Source organism: Suricata suricatta, chromosome 9 (genome assembly GCF_006229205.1).
Source record: "Suricata suricatta isolate VVHF042 chromosome 9, meerkat_22Aug2017_6uvM2_HiC, whole genome shotgun sequence".
Classification (NCBI taxonomy): domain Eukaryota; kingdom Metazoa; phylum Chordata; class Mammalia; order Carnivora; family Herpestidae; genus Suricata; species Suricata suricatta.
Genome location: NC_043708.1, coordinates 38,370,242 through 38,391,988, shown reverse-complemented (window position 1 = coordinate 38,391,988; position 21,747 = coordinate 38,370,242). Strand labels below are relative to the sequence as shown.

The following is a 21,747-nucleotide window of genomic DNA, read 5'->3' as shown; positions in this document are numbered from 1 at the left end:
ATTCCATTGTGTGTGTATATATGTATATGTGTGTATGTATGTATGTGTGTGTGTGTGTGTGTGTGTGTGTGTATTTACATCTTTATCCATTCATCAGTCAATGAATACTTGGGCTGTTTCCATAATTTGGCTATTGTAGGTAATGTTTGCTATAAACACTGGGGTGCATGTATCCCTTCAAATTAGTATTTTTGTATTCTTTGGGCAAGTACCTGGTAGTACAACTGCTGGCTCATAAGACAGTTCTATTTTTAACTTTCTCAGGAACCTCCACACTATTTTTCAGAGTGGCTACACCAGTTTGCATTTCTACCAACCAGTGCAGGAGCATTCCCCTTTGTCCACAACCTTGCCGACACCTGTTGTTTCTCGTATTGTTGGTATTTGGGACTTCATCAAATGAAAACCTTCTGCACGGTAAATGAAACAATCAAATAAAAAAGGCAACTTATGGAATAGCAGAATACACTTGCAAATGATGTATCTGATAAAAGGTTAGTATCTAAAATATATAAAGTAACTTATAAAACTCAACACCCCAAAATGAATGATCCAATTAAAAATGGGCAGAAGACATGACTGGACATTCTTCAAAAGAAGATATACAGATGGCAAACAGACACAGGAAAAAATGCTCAACAACACTCATCATCAGGGAAATGCAAATCAAAACTACAATGAGAGCCTGGTTCTTCTGATGACTTCCTGATCTCTACCCTCCCTAAGTTTTCAGTTTCTACTCTCCCCAGTTTAGCTACCTCTATAGCTATGTGTTTTAAATCTTCAACTCTCTAAGCTAACATGATAGGAAGTCATATTTTATGTGTTAGAAATCTAGGTTCCCAATCATTCTTATATACGTCATTAACTGTTTTATAAAGAAAATTTCAGCCCTGTTTGGAGGAGCTCCTCCAGTCTAAATCACGTAGAAGTGACTGGTCATCTATACAGGCACGAGTCTTGAGTGGGACAGTTAATTCCTGCAAAAGGATATTAACTCTTCCCTCTCATTTGACTTTTGCTTGATCTACAGCAGGGGTCAGTTACTATGACCTATAGGCCAAATCTAACCCGTCACCTGTTTTTGTATGGCCTGGGAGGTAAGAATAATTTCTGAATTTTAAAATTACTAAAAAATCAAAATAATAGTATTTCATGACACATTAAAATTGTATGAAATTCAAGCTGTAGTGTGCATAAATAAAGTTTTAGTAGAACACAGGTCATGCATTTTGTATTGTTTAAAGTTGTTCCTACATCACAACAGTAAGGCTGAGCATCAACAGAGAGTATAACCTACCAAGCCTAAAATATGTACTATCTGGCCCTTTATAAAAAAAAAAAAAAAAAAAGTTTGCTAATCCTAATCTACAACAATGAAAATGTTCAATCCAGGTTCATCACAGGAAATATATTCTTTAGATCCTATTTTTACCCAATTCTTAACAAGTTTCAAGAAATCGTTTAAAATTTTCAAAAAATATAAAGTCCTAGGTTTCTTAAAATTTTCTAACTCAAGACATTCTATAAGGGGGAAATTTATTTAAAGATACTATAATGATTATCTCATCTTAGTAGATTAGAAAAGAACAGTATTAATAAATCCTTGTATACTGAGGGGAAAAAGTACGGATAACAGCATTGTACTGGTCAGCAGATCTGAATCTCCTGAATGTTTTAATTTTTTAACATACTAAACTCTGGGGGCAGCTGGGTGGCTCAATCGGTTAAGCATCTGACTTTGGCTCAGGTCATGAACTCGAAGTTTCTAAGTTTAAGCACCGCCATCAGGCTCTCTGCTGCCAGCACGAAGCCCACTTCAGATCCTCTGTCTCCCTCTCTCTCTACCCCTCCCCAACTTGTTCTCTATCAAAATAAACAAATTAAATTAAAATATATATATACATAATAATTATGTCCCCTTTAGAAAGATAAAGCAGTTGAGTCCCAAACTTCTATTCCTCTAAATGCTTGTTAATTAATCCCTCAGTTCCTTTAAAAAAATTTTTTTAATGTTTGTTTACTTTTTTGTGAGAGAGATACAGAGACAGAGTGTGAGTCTGGGAGGGGCAGAGAAAGAGGGAGACACAGAATCCTAAACAGACTCCAGGCTCCTAAGCTGTTAGCACAGAGCCCAGTGCGGGGTTCGAACTCAAAAACCGCAAGATCATGAACTGAGCCAAAGTTGGCTGCTTAACTGACTGAGCCACCAAGGCACCCCTAATCCTTCATTCCTTGGGAAAATGGCTCAGGGAAAAGGGAAATACATATAGAAAACTGAATCGGAGTGACCAGTTTCAGATGAGATTAGCATACCACATTTACCCTATTAATGTTGTATATTCATGCCCACTCTTTTATATACTCCATTCAGGGACTTTAGCAGAAACCAGCATAGCCACATCATGATTCAAGAAGAGCCCTGACTATCTCATCTGCTGACAACAATACTAGTCTTGATGAATGTCTAGAATGGAAGATTAGTAGGAGAATAAGAAGCTGGTTCCTCTATTTCCTTCAGTATCCATGATACCAAGAAATGGAGTCATTTCCTCTTATAAATATCTGGTATTGAGTCCTCAATTCAATCAACCTATGTGGTTGGTTTAAGAAAGAAAGACCTGTTTCCACTATTAAAGTGGCTACTCTGGCTAATTAAGTCATCCACAACAAACACTATCAACTAGGTATACCTTTGAACTGCTTTGTTCTAGCCCCTCAAAGAAGCATTTTTAATCATGTTTTATAGCCATGACTTGCACTGAGAGATGTTCTAAGTAATACATTGTCACTGAAGGAGGTCACTGAAGATACTGACTACCAAACTGCATAATTCTCCTTTAATGAGAACTTGGGTGAGAAATTTCTCTCAAATCTCATTACCGGGAAAAACCTCTGCTTATCCTCAACAATTGAACTGTTTTTTAAATAAATACTCTGAATCCCAAACTGATCACATTTCCACAATGCCTGGCCTACTACTAGGAATTCCAAAGCCTAATCTGTACCTCTATTTAACAAATGTACAAGAGCATATAATATGAATTTCTATTCTAATCAAAGGCTTCATCTTGTTTCATTTTCCTTATATTCCTATAGGCTTAATTTTTATATTTAGTTTTCTTTTAACACTATGGCATTACACAAAATATCTCAAATCCTTTTTAGATTGACTTAGGGTCTAACAATGATAAAGTTAACAGTCTCTTTCCCACACTCTATCTATTCCTTGGATGACTGTATACTCCAGCTTTCTCTCCTTTTTGCTCTATTCATTTACATGGGCAATCTTATCTATTTCCATGATTTCAAATGCCAATGAAGTCAAATCTTATTACTTTGGTTGCTATCTTCTCTTAAGACCCATCTTTGAATATAAAGGGTATTGCAGTCTAGATTTACTATGTTTTTAATTAAAATATTAAAATTGGAGTGATGTTATTAGCAAGATAACAGGATAAAACATCCCTCATGCGTATTGCCACCTCAAAAATAATAATTTAGCATCCAGCCATGGACACAGTGCATTTGTGGGAGCTTTGTGATCCAGGTAAAAAACTGTGAAACCCTGGTGTAGTCCAAGACTAAGGAGAGACATTTTGAGAAGCAGGCTCACATCCTGGTGGCTAACTCACTGTGGTCCTGACTACAGACCCAGAAACAGTTCTGTACCCCTGAGAACTCAGCTACAGCCCCATATGGCTTTGGGTCTGTTACAGCTCTATACATCAAAGCACCCAGAAGGAGTTATGACCATCCGTGTGTCAGGAAATAAGCATACATACCCTGATCCCAACTGTGAACCCTGAAGTGGCCCACAAACCAGCTCCAGTCCCTATGGCTGCAGTCTGGGAGCCTCTGGAGGTAAGCCTGCCAAATTCATTCAGACTGTAGATTCTGGAAAGGCCCTGTAACTGGGCTTGGGCCTGTCTCAGCCACAGCCATCAAAGAGTCATGCTGGCACAGGGATCCAGCAGGAGAAACTCCTGGTCTGTCCCTAAAGATCCTGAAAGAGTTTTACACTTGGTTCCAACCCCTGCACAGCCACAATTTGTCAGCAGTACTAAGGATCTAGTTCTCAGTGGGAGACACTTCTGTCGGTATCCAGAGAGATCCTCAAGAGCCATATACTTAGTTCTAGGTCTCATATAGCCAAAGGCCACCAGCAGACCTGCTAGCCCTGGAACCCAAAAATAGGTATTCCTATATGCATCCCTAGAGATTCTAAAAGGGCCCTATACTTGGCTCCAGCCCCTCCCACTATAGTCAGAGAGTAGTCTAGCCCACCCAGGAACCTGGTGGAAGACAAAGCCCTTCTGTCCTTTCAGATCCAGGACTACAGACCACAATCTTGGTTGTGGAACCTGAAACCTCACTAAGGCTCAGTTCCAGCCTGTCCAAGCCAGTTTACAGCCAGTCCTGACTACCCACAGATCCATCCAGTGACTAGCCAGGAGGCCTTCCAGGGTCTTAGTGAGAGCCATACCAGTCCACATACTTGGTAGGAAATAGAAATACCATATGATCCAGGAATTCCACTACTGGATATTTAGCCCCAAAAAACAAAAATACTAATTCAAAACTATATATGAACCCCTATGTTTATAGCTGAATTATTTACAATAGCCAAGATATGCAAACAACCCAAGTGTCTATCTACAGATGAATGGATAAAAGTGATACGTGTGTGCGTGTATATATATGTATATATACACATATATATGCAATGGAATATTATTCAGCCCTGGAGCCCCATGTTGGGTACAGAGTTTAAAAATATAAATAAAAAATCCCAACCCTTTAAAAAAATTTTTTATGTGGTATATATATGCAATGGAATTTTTTATTCAGTCATAAAAAAAAACTGCTACCATTTATGACACTATGGATGGACCTTGAGAGTATTATGCTGAGAGAAAAACAAATATGATATGATCTTACTTTTATGCAAAATCTAAAAAAACCCAAATCATAGAAACAAAATAGAATGATGGCTGTCAGGAGCCAGCAGATATTGCCCAAAGGATACAAACTTCCAGTCATAAGGTAAACACATTCTGAGGACTTAATATGCAGCATGGTAAAAATAATACCATATTATAATCCTTAAAAATTGCTAAGAGAGTGAATCTTAAATGTTCTTACTACAAAAAAAAACCTATTTATATGAGGTGACAGATGTGCTACCTACCTAGCATTATTGTGATAGACACTTTAAAATACATACATGTAGGGGTGCCTGGGTGGCTCAGTCGGTTAAGTGTCCGACTTCAGCTCAGGTCATGATCTCACAGTTTGTGGGTTCAAGCCCCACGTTGGGCTCTGTGCTGACAGCTCAGAGCCTGGAGCCTGCTTCGGATTCTGGGTCTCCCTCTCTCTCTGCCCTTCCCCTGCTCATGCTCTGTCTCCCTCTCAAAAATAAACACTTTAAAAAATTAAAATAAACATACATGTATCAAGCGATCACTTTTGTACACCTCAAACTTAAACAATGTTATATGTCAGTTATAGCTCAATAAAGCTGGAAGAAAAATAAAAAATACAAATAAAATAAAGTATAAAACAACATAAAATAAAAAATGATGTCTTTGTTCAATTACATTAAAATGAAAACATTTCAATTTTTTAAATTAAGTGAAATTAGGATGCCTGAATGGCTCAGTCAGAGTATCTGACTGCAGCTTAGGTCATAATCTCATGGTTCCTGAGTTCCAGCTCTTCATCAGAGTCACTGCTGTCAGCACAGAGCCTGCTTTGGCTCCTCTGTACCCCCTCTTTTCCCCTCTCCCACTCATGCTGTCTCAAAAATAAACATTTTTTAAAAATTAAGTGACACACTGTATGTAAGCCAATTTTATGATAAATTATATTAAAAATATATAAATAAATTAATAAACAGCACTAGATTAAAAATCAAGGAAGGTTACATGAAGAAGTGGAATTGTGAAGGCCAAAATATTGCACCAATTTGAATATTTTAAACTTGGTCTTTGATGAAGAATTAGATTTCTGGGGTTGGGGGGAAGGGGAAAATAGGTGATGGGCATTGAGGAGGGCACTTGTTGGGATGAGTACTGGGTGTTTTATGTAAGTGATGCGTCATGGGTATCTACTCCTGAAGCCAAGAGCTATCTATACACTCTGTATGTTAGCTAATTTGACAAAAAATTGTATTTTAAAAATATTGACCTTTGAAAAAAATTAAGTGAAATTATAATGCTATATAATATGTTCAAAGTCTCTCATCTTGTTTAATATATTCACTAATTACATTTAGTACTCAAGACTATATTATTTTATACATAATAAAATAAACCCATACAAATATTGAGAATATATAACCCCACTACAGAATATAACACCCCACTACATTAGTTCTTGAAAAAGAGAAGTCTCATATTAAATCCCCTTCAAGGCATGCAGGTGCCCTCTGTGCCTACTCAGCAGTTCCCTAATGAAGACGGAGCACTCAGTCTGCCACTGAAGACTGGTCAGCTCCCACTGCTCAGGGCACTGAATGGGTAGGAACAACCACTGAGTGGTCTTAAGATGCTCTTCTACAGAGGCAAACAAAATGGAAATAAGGTTGAGGAAAATAAAGTTTCTTAAAAATAAACAAAAATTAATAAATAAAATCCCCTTCAAAAATCAATACTCCAAATTTTTCATAAGGTAATTCTATAGCTAACTATTCCCCCAGATGTTTACCTTTAACAATTCAGTTATAAAGACCATTAACTGAAGCACTCTGCTGTAACGCTTGCTACTGACAAATTGTTTCTACCTCAGGACATATCTAAATATATTCAGGATCAGTAGAGCTTCAGAACAAATAGGCAGATCTCCAATGGCACCCAAGGAGTCCAAAGCACTGGATTTACTTTAAAGGCAACAATTAAAAAAAAGTCTCTCAATATATAAAGTCTCTGCATTTTTCAAGTAACATTTTTACTACACATATCCTAATTATACAATTGATAAGCTTAAATTAATATTTGTACTGTACTTGTCTTTTTCAATAGTTTCTTGATAAACAGTAAACTGGTCCTGCATATGGACTTCATGTTTACGAAAAACATCACATGTTGGCTTCCAGCTATAGAAAAAAAAGACTGTAATTGGCATCTCAGAATGACAAACTGTAAGAGATAGTAAAAATTAATTTAACCATTTAAAGATAATGTATCTCTTCCGGGAGAAAACAAGCTTATAGCAAGAAAATATTCTCACCTCTCAGCACCACCACTACCACAATTCAGACAATCATACATACACTCAAATATCAGTATCAATTAATTTTTATGCAAAACCCATTGTGGAACCAATAGATAGAAACTAAGATAGAAACAAATGTTATATGGTTGGATTTGTATTGCTATAGCATTCCTAGAATATACTCTGCAATACTCCAACATCAAACTTTCTTTCTCATCATACCTCAGAGATCTTGGCTAAGAAATTCCTTTGGAGTAAGGATTCAAAGAATTAGAATAAGGGCTAAAGAGAGGATTTTTTCTCCTTACTAACTTATATTGTTATACCCTCCTGAACTAGAAAGAATGAAAGTAGGCCAAAATGAATTATAAAATCAGATAGTAAGAATAAAATGAATAGCTACCTTACACATTTTTTGTTTTATTACAAGACCTGAAAAAGTTTGTCAATGTGAAAAATCTAAAATTTGCACACACCATGGCAGCTTCCATTCTAAATGTTGTTCAACTATTTCTTCTAGCTTTTTTCTAATCTTTTAATATTTTCCAGATTCAAAAAGTTCACATTGGAAGCACAAAGAAGTATGTAAGGAAATAACTATCATCCATATTCTCAATATAGAATAATTACTACTATTGCTTCAATAAACTATTTCCAAATTTTGTAAGTACATAATTTAACATCTTTGAGATCATATTCATATATATAACACTATATCCTCTATTATCATCTACTTTTAATTACACACATTTTCCTTGTCACTAAGAATTCTTGTAAAGGTTTTAATAAATACATCATATTCCATAACTTTACCTAACCATTCCCATATTGTTGGCCACTTTTGGTTAATCTAAGTTTTTCCACAATAAATAGAATTTTTACTTAAATATTTGTCTGAATTTCTAATAATTTCCTTAGAAAACATTCCCAAAAATGGAATTCTAAGGTCAAAGGTTATACATACACATATTCTGAGTATTTTAAAAATTCTGTATAAAAGTACATGTTCACTGAAAAGATACTGCCTGTAAGCATATACATATTAATGTACATATTCTCAGTTTATTTCTAATTACATACATATATACAACTGCTAAAATGGGTTCATACTATAAATGTTGCTTTATTGGTTCATTCAGTTTGCAATATATATCTTTCCACATCAATAGAAAGTTAACATCTTTCCAGGTCAATAAATATACATTCACAATTTCATTGGTTGCTTACTGTTCATTCATATGCACATACCAAAATTCATTTCACCTATCACCTAATGTTGAACATTAGAGTTGCTTCCTATGTTTTCCTATCATAAAAAAGGTTGAAATAAAACATCTTGTTATACATCTTTGAGAGGATGCCTAATCATTTCCTTATAAAAAATTCTCAGGAATTGACACTTTTAATCAAAAGTCATGTTTAATAATTTTTTCTTAATTTTTTAAAGCTTATTTATTTATTTTGAGAGAGAATTGAGGAGGGACAGAGATAGGGAGAGACAGAATCCCAATCAGGCGCTACTCAGTCAATGCAGAACCTGATGCAGGGCTTAAACTCACAAATCACGGATGAGATCATGACCTGAGCTGAAGTCAGACACTTAATCAACTGAGCCATCCAGGTACAACAAAAGTCATGTTTATTTTTAAAGCTTTTACCAGCATACATTACTATAGTGTACAAGAGAAGTGATTTCCTTATTCCCTGGCCAAAACAGGATATTACCTTTCTTTAGATTTCTATAAAACTTAAAGGCAAAAAACAGCATTTTATTACTGTTAATTTGGATGTCTTAGATTACTAGAAAGACTGGGCATTTGTTCACATGTTTATTAGACATGTATTTCTTCATTATGGTATTTATCTAATCCAATTTCTTTTCTTTGCCCATTTTTCTAACAGAGTTTTTGCTTTTGCTTATTAGTTTCCACAAGTACTTCACATTGTTAAAAATAACCCTTACTTGAGACTTTTCCTACCTTATTTTTTTGCCTTTTATATCATTTTGGGGCATTTTCATTTTCATTTGTGTGTAGTCATATTTATCCATTGTTTCCTCTGTAGTTTCTACTTTTGGTGACACACTTACAAAGGTCTTCTACTCTCAAAGATTATATAGTCACTTACATTTCTTCTAGTACTTTCATGAATTCAATCTCCCAGTATGGTGAAATCATGACTTAGAAGTATATCATGATATTAAGATCTCTAGTAACCGCCCTTGGAACCCAGCAAGAGATCAAGCTTGTATGAAGTACAATACATCTTGTACTGTACTACACTGTACTGTTCTACAACAGTTCTGGTTCTAGAACTGGTTCTTAAAACAGCAGGTTCTAAGGGGAAACTACTTTTCCAGCACCCATTGCATCTAGTCAAAGGAAACCACTGGTAAACATCCTACAATAAAACTTAAATCAAAATATAAGAAAAAGTTCAACAATATATTGTTTTTTGTCACTGATCAGATTGCCAAAAAAATTTAAACAAAAATTTGTTGGGAAGGATATGAGGAAGCAGGAACTCTCATACACTGTTGGTGGAAGTATGAATTCATATAATCTTTTTGGAGAGCAGTTCAGCATTATTTATCAAATGTTTAAATGTGTGTACTCTTTTCTCTAACAACTGCATATCTAGAAGCTCATTCTATAGCAACAGGTCCATAAATATGGAAGGATACCTGTAAATGTTGCTCATATTATGGAAAAACTGGAAACCTAAATATCTATTAATAGGAGAATGGTTAAATGATTTAAGATATATCAATACTATAAAATCCTATGGAGCTGTTAAAAGCATGAAATCTATACATAATCATTACATGTATAGCATCATTTACATAACATACTGTTAAGTTTAAAAACAATACAGTATGATCCTACTTTATAAAAAGAAAAAAACAGACATACAGATAGATGTTTGTCTGTGTAATAATGACACTGAATTTTTATTGAAAAATGTCTGAGAAGATTCTCAGAACCATTAAAAATGATTTCCTTTAAGGAAGAGGACAGGGCTGATGTGGAAACTGCGGACAGAGAATAACTTTTTATTCCACACATTTGTATACTTTTTGAATTTTTATACTAGATAGGTGTTACTTTTATACAGGGGAAAAATACAAAAGATTTATTAAAATTTTGAATAACAGGGCACCTGGGTGACTCAGTCAACTAAGTGCCTGACTCTTTATTTCAGCCAGGTCATGATCTCATGACCATGGAATCAAGTCCACATTGGGCTCTGCACTGGGCATGAAGCCTGCTTACAATTCTCTCTCTCTGTCTCCCTTTGCCCCTCCCCTGCACTCAAAAGAAATAATAAAATATTTTTAAAATTTTTGAATAACAACATATTTTAAAACAAATAGGATTTTAAAATATAGCCATTAATACAAAGATAATGGTCTACATATAGCAGAGAAAACTGATACATTTTATTTTTGTGATATACAATAAAGTTCTATTAGTAAGCCCTTGCTTCAAAATGTTTGTGTCTTCTAATAAATTTAACCATTAGGATCCAGAACCTGAAGCCATGGTGAAAGAATTAACATAAATACTTTTACTTTGAAAAGCAACTTATTTAGGCTAGATTTTCCTAGATAAAAATAAATCTTAAAAATTCAAAGATGGAGATTATTTCAAATTTATTTATCTAATAGGAATTTTATATACTGAGCCTGTACTATTCAAAATTCTACAGACTATTTGGATCTGAATTAGTGAGATCTTACAGCGCTTCTATTTTTCTTTTGATTCTCCTATGATCCCTACTTACAGAAGCATGCAGAAAGCAATTTAAGACCTGATACATTTTGCTAATACAGAATACTACTTAAAAGCAAGTGTCTTCAATTACAAAAACTATAAATTATAAATAACAGAAACCTTGAATAAAGAATCCAGTGACAATTACTGAAAGTTCATTTCCTTCAAATACTCACTCACTACAGTTGTCTTTGATCTCCTTACTATGTTTACAGTAATGACCAATTTCCTCATCTGTCGTATTTATAGTTTCATGTATCTTACAAATAGTCGCCTTGCTTTCTTTAATATCTTCAAAGCATTCTGGAAAAAAGAAATGTTTATTTTCTTAAGATAGAAGTCATAAATTCAAAATTAACAAATACAGAGGAAAAAGGGGTATGGCAACTTACCTAAAAGGAGGAGAGTTAAAGAATGGAGAAGTGAGGCTTGAGGTGGGAGGGGCCCTATACAAAAAGCACAGAACCAGAACCAGGTTTGCTCATAGATCCAAAAGCAAAGGATCTGTGTTTGGACTGAAGAGAAGTACACCTGAAACTATTACTACACTGTATGTTAACTAACTGGAATTTAAATTAAAACTTCAAAATAAAAAAAAAAAAAAGAAACATCCCTGTCCCTCATCTTTAACATAAGAGGGCTAGATTAAGTGATATCTAGAATCAACGGCATCTTGTGATTGTATGAGTTCATGTAAATATTTAGTCATATATGATACTAACTTGTTTTGGTTTTGACAAATGTAAAGTCTCTCTTCATTGATTCCATGTCAATTAATTATTAAATGCACCTTCAACTCACTTATTTGTTACTAGTGAATAAATACAGATAAAAATATAATTTCTTAAACATTACAATAAATTCTTAACACTCATACTCTATATTCTTTATTGTCACAGAAAGGTAACCAAATTCTACCTTTTCAGAACAATCAAGAAATGAATGGTTCTTAAAATACTGCATTATGTAATTTGTTTTGCCATTTCACTCACAATATAATTTTTCCGAATTATTCCTAAAAATGTGGCATCTATCAGTCCTGACCCCTGACTTTTGGTCATGTCTAAAAAGATTTTTAAAAATTCACTCAAATGATCCAAAATATATAAAGAACTTAGAACACTCAACAGCCAAAAAAACAAAAGAGTTAAAAAATGGACAGAAGACATGAATAGACATTTTTCCAAAGACACACAGATGGCTAAATGATATCTCATAAAAAGATGCTCAATATCACTCATCATCAGGGAATTACAAATCAAAACTACAATGAGCTATCACAACACAACAGAATGGCAACAACACAGGAAATGAGATGTTGGCAAAGATGTGGAGAAAGGGGGACCCTCCTGCACTTTTGGTGGGTATGCAAACTGGTACAGCCACTTTGGAAACAGTATGGAGGTTCCTCAAAAAGTTAAAAATGGACCTACCCTACAATCCAGCAATTGCACTACTATGTATTTAACCAAAGATTCAAAAATACTGATTCAAAGGGTCACATGCACATCAATGTTTATAGCAGCACTATCAACAATAGTCAAATTCTGGAAAGAGACAAATGTCCATCGACTGATAAATGGATAAAGATGTGGCATTATATACAATGAAATATTATTCAGCCATAAAAAAGAAAGAAATCTTGCCATATGCAATGACACAGATGTAGCTAGAGTATTATGCTGAACAAAATAAATGAGTCAGAGAAAGACAAATACCATGGGATTTCACTCATACATGGAAATTAAGAAACAAATGAACACAGGGGAAGTAAGAGAGGGGGCAAACCATAAGACAGACTCTTAACTATAGAGAACAAACAGGGTGGCAGGAGGGAAGGAGACAGGGATGGGTTAAATGGGTGATGGGCATTAAGGAGAGCACTTGCGATGAGCCCTGGGTGTTGTATTTAAGTGATAAATCACTAAGTCTACACTTGAAACTAATACTACACAATATATTAACTAACTGAAATTTAAATAAAAGCTTGAAGGGTGCCTGAGTCGCTCAGTGGCTTAAGTGTCCAACTCTGGACTTCGGCTCAGCTCATGATCCCAAGGTGGGGATGGACCAGCACCAGGCTCCCCGCACTTAAAATTCTCTCTCCCTCTCTCTGCTGCTCTCCGCCACTTGCACACACACTCTTTCTCAAATAAAAAAAATTAAAAATAAATAAAAACTCAAAACTACAGAAAAGAACAAATTTAAAACTAAAACCAAAAAAATTTCAAATGTTTGGAATAACTGGTGTTGTCCGAGAAGAATAACATATTTTAACCATACTTCACTAGGGGCTTATTTCTTAATTTTTATTTTTGAGAAAGAGAGAGACAGTGAGACACAGCCTGAGTGGGGGAGGAGCAAAGACAGAAGGAGACCCAGAATCCCAAGCAGCCTCCAGGCTCTGAGCTGTCAGCCTAGCCTCACCCCGGCTGAACTCACTGAGAGATCATGACCTGAGCCAAATTTTTCAACACAGAACTACTAAGTGCTGAACACAGAAATTTATTATTGAAAATCTGTAGTTCAAGCAAATAGCATTAGTCACTAGACAGAACTGGCACAAAAGTTACAATGCCAACTATAAGTTAGCCTAAACAAGGCAACTGCATTATTATCTTATATGCCATAGAAAGTTTAAAAACTAAAATAACTTTATCATGCAAAATGACTTACTGTTAATTCGTTGGATCATATCTTCTTTAGTACTTATATCTTGCTCATACTGGAAAACTAAAATAAATAATTCTTTTGTGACTTCACTTCGTTGTTAAAATGTGAAATAATAATACAAATAGTTACCCTTTTCTTTATTTTCATTTTATACCTACCAAATTCTAGTAAAAGCCTGTCCAAACTCACAAATAGGCTGTCATTCATCTTGGAACCTACATTTTAAAAAACCCAAAAATATTTATAAGTAAAGATTTTCTCAAATCATATGCAAAACAGCATATATTCATGCGGTAGCAACCTTTCTAATCAGATGTTATTACAGAAAAATATGGCGGCGGAGGGGAGCGAGACCTTCAGCCCAGTACTGGGCACTTAATACTTGCTGAATGTCGCTGCAGGACTTAAATACCTGGAGAGCAGGGGGAGCCTTTGTAATTGTTTATACGTGGTATTGCAGTAAGTCATTGAATCTTCTGGAGTCCGCAGGCACTAAGATTTCCCAAGGGATATGCCCTTGAAAATAAATAGTATCTCCGAAAACGTCCTTTCTTGGCTTGTGTACTACTACGCGCGGCAAGAGTACTAAACAAAGTCCTTCACCAACAGCGAGGTAAAACCCAGGAAGAGTGCAATTTTGCCACCCAAACTCCCAAATGCTGAGGCTTTCACAGGACTGCCAAATCGCATTACAAAATAACGCCTGAGGTGGGGGGTCGTATTACTCTTCAAGCGCAGATTCGAGGAGCCGCTCTTCCCGCGCGTTTTGAGGCGGGAGGTTCGCTCGGGACCAAAACCCTCACAGCCATCGAGCCTTCCCTCACCGGAAGCGGCCTCCGACCCTCCAACCCACGCGCGGGTAACCCCCCACGCGACCTCTGGTCGAGCTCAAGGGACAGGGCCCGCCAGCCGCCCGAGTGCCTCAGAGCCGCCCACTCAGGGAATAACCGCCACACACACAGCTCTCTCCCCCTCTCCCCCACTCCCCGCACACCTCAAGGTCCCCTCCGGGACTCTAAAGTCCACGCCCTTCCTGTCCCTGGAGACTCTACTCTGGGTCCCAAACGCAAAGTACTCGACGCCGAGCCCCCCTACACCGAAAGGCCGACGGGAGTCCCGCTTGGGCCCCACCCAGCCCCGCGAGACCCCGCGACGCCGAGAACGGGAGCCGCAGATCGCGTTGACGAGCGAGATCGACCTCCCCGCGAGACCAGCGCTTCACTGCGGCCATCACGAGACACGAGAACCCAGAGCCCTAAACCCCTGGAAGTGGTGCTAGAGTCAGAGAGAAGCCCTGAAAGAACAGGGAACACGTCGGGAAGACTATCCATTCCTCTTGTAACATAACAGTTTTAAAAAGTATTTTGGAGAACAGCAATAAAATTGATATCCTAACGTGAAGTAAAACACACGAGAATCAATCATCAAAATGCAGTTTTGCATTAAGCATTTTCAAAACTTCTTTAAAAAGCAAGCATAAGCGTTCAAATTCATTTTCATTCAACAAACATTTTGAGTGACTCATTTGTTTAGTTTCTTTTTTTAATAGTTTATTGTCAAATTGATTTCAATACAACACCCAGTGCTCTTCCCCACAAGTGCCCTCCTCCATTACCACTACCCCCTCTTCCCCCTCCTGCTTCAACCCTCAGTTCGTTTTCAGTATTAAATAGTCTCTCAGGTTTTAGGTCCTTCTCTCTCCCAACTCTCTTTCCTCCTTCCCCTCTCCATGGTCCTCTGTTAGGTTTCTCCTGTTAGACCTATGATAAAATGAACATTTTTTTTTGTCCAAATGCTTTCTTTAGATAATTTATGCTCTTGGACTTTGTCAGCATATCCAAAGTGAAAAAAAAAAGGCGGAGTAAAACTAATTTAAGCAAATAAGCCCCCAAATTGCTTTAATTATTGATATATTTCTGGTAAAAATGTTTTTAATGCTCAATGTTCTAAATAACTGTCTGATTTCGCCACAGCCTAAATTCACAGATTATTAAAATGAAAACAATTTTCAGAGGTTTTTCGTTTAAATGCCTCATTATATGTGCATAACTAACTTTATTATACTGTGATGTAATGTTACTCTTTAGTATTAACGATAACCATCAAAACTAATGTAAGTTTGATGATGTAAGAGATTTAGTAGCTTTATTCTTATACTTGTTTACAATATATTCATTTACTACCTTTTTAGGAAGGCATAAGAGCATAAACATGAAAGCTACAATTATTTAATCTTGCTTGCTATGACCGTCAAGAAAATTTGATAGGTCAATAAGGTGGATTCAGTTCAGCTTAACGGTATATTTTCTTACGAATATTTGTGGAAACCTAGAAACACCACCTTACACCTGAAAATCAATTTAATTGCACTTCAATTCACATCTATGCATATTTTAATTACTCTCACAAAAATACAGTGGAGTTCTACTAAAATTACTACTGTGGATCCCATTCCAAAAAAATCACTTGTGGAAAGCAATAAAGATGAAGAAGTTCCAGCTACTGGAGAGTTTTAAATAACAAATTTTATTCTTCCTTCTATATCCCCCTGATGAAATATAGAGCACCATTTGAAAAATTACAGACTGTTGACTCAGGTAAACATTTATCCTAACAAATCATTTTCTGGGAAAGTACTCCCATAAAAATCTCCCCTACCTATTATTAGTATCTTCCCCTTTGCTCCAAACATGCAAATCAGAATCTGAAGAAATTTTTTATTTAAACCTACTCCTCATTCTAATTGTATTGTATTCCTCTCCTTCCTTTTACTGCTAAATCTATCCAACAGAAAGCATGTCTCCTGTTTACTATTGCTTTCCATGCCTTTCCTCATTAACTTTTTAAACTCAACAGCTATCCCCATCACATTTAACTGCTCCTCAGATAACCAATAAAATAATTTTATTCCAAATCTAATGATCTTTTCTCAGTCTTATCCCCTCTGCCTTTTTTTCTCACCCTTTTCTATATTTGGTCCTATTAAAATTCTCTGCAACCCCAACTTCCAAGATACTACTCTCCTATAATTCTCTACCTCTCCTGTCTGCATTTCTGATTTTTGGCTTCTACTTCTTTCCCTTTCACCATCACTACCCAACTATGGACTCTTTATCAAAGCCTTTTCTTTAACTCTACCCTTCTCTATATTCTTTTCTTTGGGTCATTCATTCTAACGTCTTTAGTTACCACTTCTACGCTTAAAACTCCCAAATCTATATTTCCAGTCCTATCCTATTATCTGAGAGTTATATAAATATTTATATTTACATGCTTTTCCATCAGTCTTGGTTCAATCTGATCCAAATCCAAAGTCATCTCTTCCTTTCCCTCTAACATCGCCATCTCATAGCATAGTAATTCTCTCCAAAATCAAGACATAGAAAGTTGGTAAGTTATACCAACTCATTACTCCTTTTATCTCTTATATTCACAATGTCTTATTGATTTTTTCTTTGATATATCCCTTATATATATCCAATGATATATATAAGGCAGGCAGATATGGATTCAACTTCTGAATCTACCATTTGTTAAGTCAAAACTTCTGGTAGGTTTCTAACCCAAGATTAGTTTCCTCAAATGTAAAGTAAGAATCTATAACTTCAACATCTTGGGGTGCGTGATTAGCTCAGTCCGTACAGCATGTAACTCTTAATCTCGGGTCATGAGTTTGAGCCCCTTGTTGGGTGTAGAGATTATTTTTTCTTAAACCTCCAACAACTTGGCTTCTAAGATAACAGTATTTATCTGATTTTTCTAATATTTCTAATAATTTATCTCTTCTTCCAGACTCATCCTCTTCTACTTAACCATTAAATGTTATAAATTCCTTGGGTTCAATCCTAGCCCTTTACTCATTCTGTACTCTATATTTAAGTCATCATCCCTGTACACAGCTTCCACCACAACCACTATACAGATGATTCACAAATGTATATCTCTAGCCCAGACCTGTAGTATCAATCCAATTCCTTAGTGGCAATCAACCAAAGGTGACTGAGTCAAGCAAATCATAATTTGGTCAAAAGACACTGCCTATCACATAATCCCCACAATAGGGGATTCAGACTCAGAGACAACCTAGTAAAGGAGCAATGCCCAAACTCATACCACAGAACTGGAGGTCAAGAAAACACAACCACAAACAAGCATTAAGGATGGCAGTTCACACCACTTACCACCAGCACAAGATGCTTCTGTTATCTCTACTACCACACTGCCCTACAAACTTGATCTTATTTCAACTGCCATCACTGCCAGAGGGAATTCTTCCTAGGGCACACTTCTTTGTGTCACTTACTCCCAATTCAAAATTTGGGATGGGTTTATTTGACTTGGAGAAGCCTGTTTCCCTCAGACTGTAGGTAAAACGGATTTAAAGTGGATTTAAATACTGGGAAGTAAAAAAAAAAAGAGAAACTTTCTGTGATAGCTTTCCTCTGAGTTCCAGATACAAATATCTTAATTGCCTACATAATAAGCCAAAATACAACTCATGTTTTTTCCTCCACTAATGCTAGGACTTTTCATTATCTCTCTTCATAAATGCAACCAGTATCCATTTGTACATGCCATGAAATTAGGCATCATCCTTGACAATGTTCCTCTCATATCATCCCCCATATATAATCTATCACAAGCTCTACCAGTTTTACCTCTTAAATATCTTTCAAGTCCATCCATTTCTCTCCATCTCAATTGCCACCATTTTAATCCAGGTTACCATCAATCTCTCACCTGGATTATTATAATAGCTTCTGGACTAGTTTTGCTGCATATCTATTCAGGCCCTCTAGTCCATTCTTCGTCCATCCTTTGATTGAGTTATTCTTACATGCAAATATATTACTCTCTCTTTCTCTGTGTCTGTCTGTCTGTCTGTCTGTCTGTCTCTCTCTCTCTCTCACACACACACACACACACACAGACACACCTTAAAACACTTCAATGGCAATGACTGCCTATTGTTCTAAGGACAAAATTCTTATCATGGTTTATAAGGTCCTTTATGGTTCTGTCCCTAGCTATCTTTGCTTCATATTATACCACCCCCATGCTCTTACCTGCAAACCAGCCTTACAGGTCTTCTTTCAGTTCTTAACATGCTCCTTTCCAGACGGTGCACTTGGGTGCTCAGCCTCGAATGCTTTATCTTCCATTTAATAAACTCTTAATCCTTCAAATCTCAACTCAAGCATCATAGCTTCAGTAGTGCTCATTATAAACCTTCAGAGTTAATGTATTCATCCTTCATAGGCTTTAGCATGGTTATAATTCTACATTATTTGTGTAATTATTATACTAATGTCTATCTCATCCATTATACTGTGGGCTTCATGAGAACAGGCCCAACCTTCTCTGCCCCCCAACCCCCAATACACAAAAACATGTTGACAGCTACAGTGAATAATTCCAATTCAATTCACATGCAATTATAAAGTAATAAATGCCACCTCATTTTAAGAACAATCCTTATGGGGAAAACAGTCATAGAAGAGGAAGTGAAGCAATGTGAATCTGCTAACACTAATTTATTTACATGAATGGCAATTAGGTCAATGAAAAACCTAGAAGCTTAAAGGGTGGTTTTCAAATATGCATGATATTATTTGAAAATATTAATATTAAATGTACATATTAATATCAATTAAAACAAACCCCTCTCCTTTGTTTCCTCATTTGATTCCCTGTGGTTAAGATTAGTGCTGGTGACCTTCCTGGCCATGTTAGGTTTGTACTTTATCACATCCTTGAATTACCAAGTCATTAAAATATGAGTAGTTATTTGACAACTCTGCTCTATTTTCCTGACAATAATCCTAATGCTAGTAGTACAAACTGTATTAGGCAAATTCAAACAAACAAATAAACAGATAGACTTTTTTGTACTTGTAAATCTTAAAGGTATTGTTTAGTGTTAATTTGACCTATTCATTGTTTTATTGTTCACGTATCTTTGATTCTGTTTTTGGTGCAATCCTGTTTCCCTCAGGTATATCTACTTACTTCTAAAATCCTATTAAGTAGGATCTTAAATTTTAATTTACTCTTTCTATTTTATCATTTATGTCACATAATTCTTTAATTTTATTCCTTATTTTACTCACCAATGTATGCCCAACAGCTAGCCAGTGCTTAACAAAAGTTGGACACTCAATGGATACTTTAATTAATAAATGAATGAATGGGAAATTATATTATTTCATATCTGGATTACTGTAACAGACTGGGGACAAACTACTGCTTTGATCTATCCTATATTCTTTCTATTCCATCCTACAATAATACTGACTTTTCTTACATCTGTGTCATTATGGTACCCACCTAATTTGAAAGAAATGAATGGTTAAATTTTACTCTGCTTCAAATTGGAATGTCTGCACTATTCTAAGACTGTCTAGAATTTGACCTCAACTTTATTTCCCAACAAAATCTATTTTTAGCAGCCCAATTCCCTCACTGATCCATGAAGACACTGTAATTGTTTCAGCCTCCATGGATTTGTGTTCATTGTCCTGTCAACTGGAAAATTTCTTCTTCTTGACTCAATCTAAATCTATCCATACTTCAGAGTTCAGGTCCCAACTTCCCCCTATAGCCTGGTCTGACGATTATAAATATCCCTTTTCTCTGAAGTCTATGACATTTTATGTAGTTTTAATTATGCAGTATGGTAAATACTGGGTTTATAAGCTGAAGAAAGTACTTGCTCTTAAAATCCTCACAATTGACAGTGGAGACAGATACTGATGGTTATGAGTACTGTAATAGAGATATACATATGTGATTGGTATGACAGTGACCTCAGTAACCTTTAGTTCAGTCAATCAGCAACTCTATACCAGTCAGGATCTCCACAGGAAATAAAATCACCCCAGGGGCACCTAGGTGGCTTAGACGTCTTGATTTTGGCTCAGGTCATGATCTCATGATTCATGAGATTGAGCCCCACATGGGGCTCTGTGCTGGCATCATGGAACCTGCTTGAGATTCTCTTTCCCTCTTTCTCTGTCCCTCCGGGGCTCGCACATATCCACACACAGGCATGCACGTGCCCTCTCTCCCTCTCTCTCACAAAATTAAATAAATTAAACATACAAACGTTTAAAAAAATCACCCCAGATTGGGGCACCTACATGGCTTAGTCAGTTAAACATCTGACTCTTGATTTCAGCTCAGGTCATGATCTCATGGTTCATGGGATCAATCCCCCATCAGACTCTGTGCTAACAGCATGAAGCCTGCTTGGGATTTTCCATCTCTCTCTCTCTCTGCCCTTCCTCCTCCTCCTCCTCCTCCTCCTCCTCCTCCTCCTCCTCCTCCTCCTCCTCCTCCTCCTCCTCCTTCTTCTTCTTCTTCTTCTTCTTCTTCTTCTTCTTCTTCTTCCTCTCTCTCTCTCTCTCTCTCTCAAAATAAATAAACGAACTTTAAAAAATCACCTCAGATGACTCAAGTGATAAGACTTTAGTGAAGATATTACTTACACAGGTATGGGCAGAGGACAAAGTGTATGGTGTTTCATTCCTGATCCTGAAGATAAATAATATCTGGAAGCCCAGATTCTAGCAATAGGTGCCTGTATAACACTCCAAAAGGTTATATGGGAACCAATCCACAGCAGAGACCAGAAAGGATCCAAAGAAAATACCAAATGTTTCCAAAGCTCCCATTTATCTCACCACGAAGTCACATTTGCCCCATCTTGAATATATTAAAAAATGCCATTTTAGAGAGATGGAGGAAATCCAAAAGATTTAGCATTTATATGAAAAAGACTGAGTTATTAGGCATTTGGATGGCTCAATCGGTTAAGCATTCAACTTTGGCTAAGGTCACCATCTCACTGTTTGTGAGTTAGAGCCTGCATCAGGCTGTCTGATGTTAGCACAGAACCCATTTTTGGATCCTCTATCTTTTTCTCTCTCTGCCCCTCCCCTGCTTGCCTGCATGCTCTCTCTTTCTCTCAAAAAATAAATAAACATTAAAAAAGAAAAAAAAAGACTGAGTTATCTAAAAGAAACTTTTAAACTAGCCGCAACTAAGATATCTCTCAGAAGTTTAAAGTTGTCCCCTGCTTAACACC

At 36.3% G+C, this 21,747-nt stretch overlaps 1 protein-coding gene across 1 annotated transcript in view; it reads right to left on the bottom strand.

Annotated features, from left to right (window-relative positions):
* C9H14orf39 (chromosome 9 C14orf39 homolog) overlaps nt 1-13,868 on the bottom strand; it is a 46,296-nt gene extending 32,428 nt beyond the window's left edge. Inside the window, exons 1-4 of the mRNA XM_029952180.1 lie at nt 13,820-13,868; nt 11,381-11,434; nt 11,165-11,291; nt 7,007-7,096 (exon numbers count right to left, since the gene is read on the bottom strand). Coding sequence (XP_029808040.1) covers nt 7,007-7,096; nt 11,165-11,291; nt 11,381-11,434; nt 13,820-13,868 — 320 coding nt within the window. The remainder of the gene's footprint in view (nt 1-7,006; nt 7,097-11,164; nt 11,292-11,380; nt 11,435-13,819) is intronic.
* Nucleotides 13,869-21,747: the final 7,879 nt, after the last annotated feature.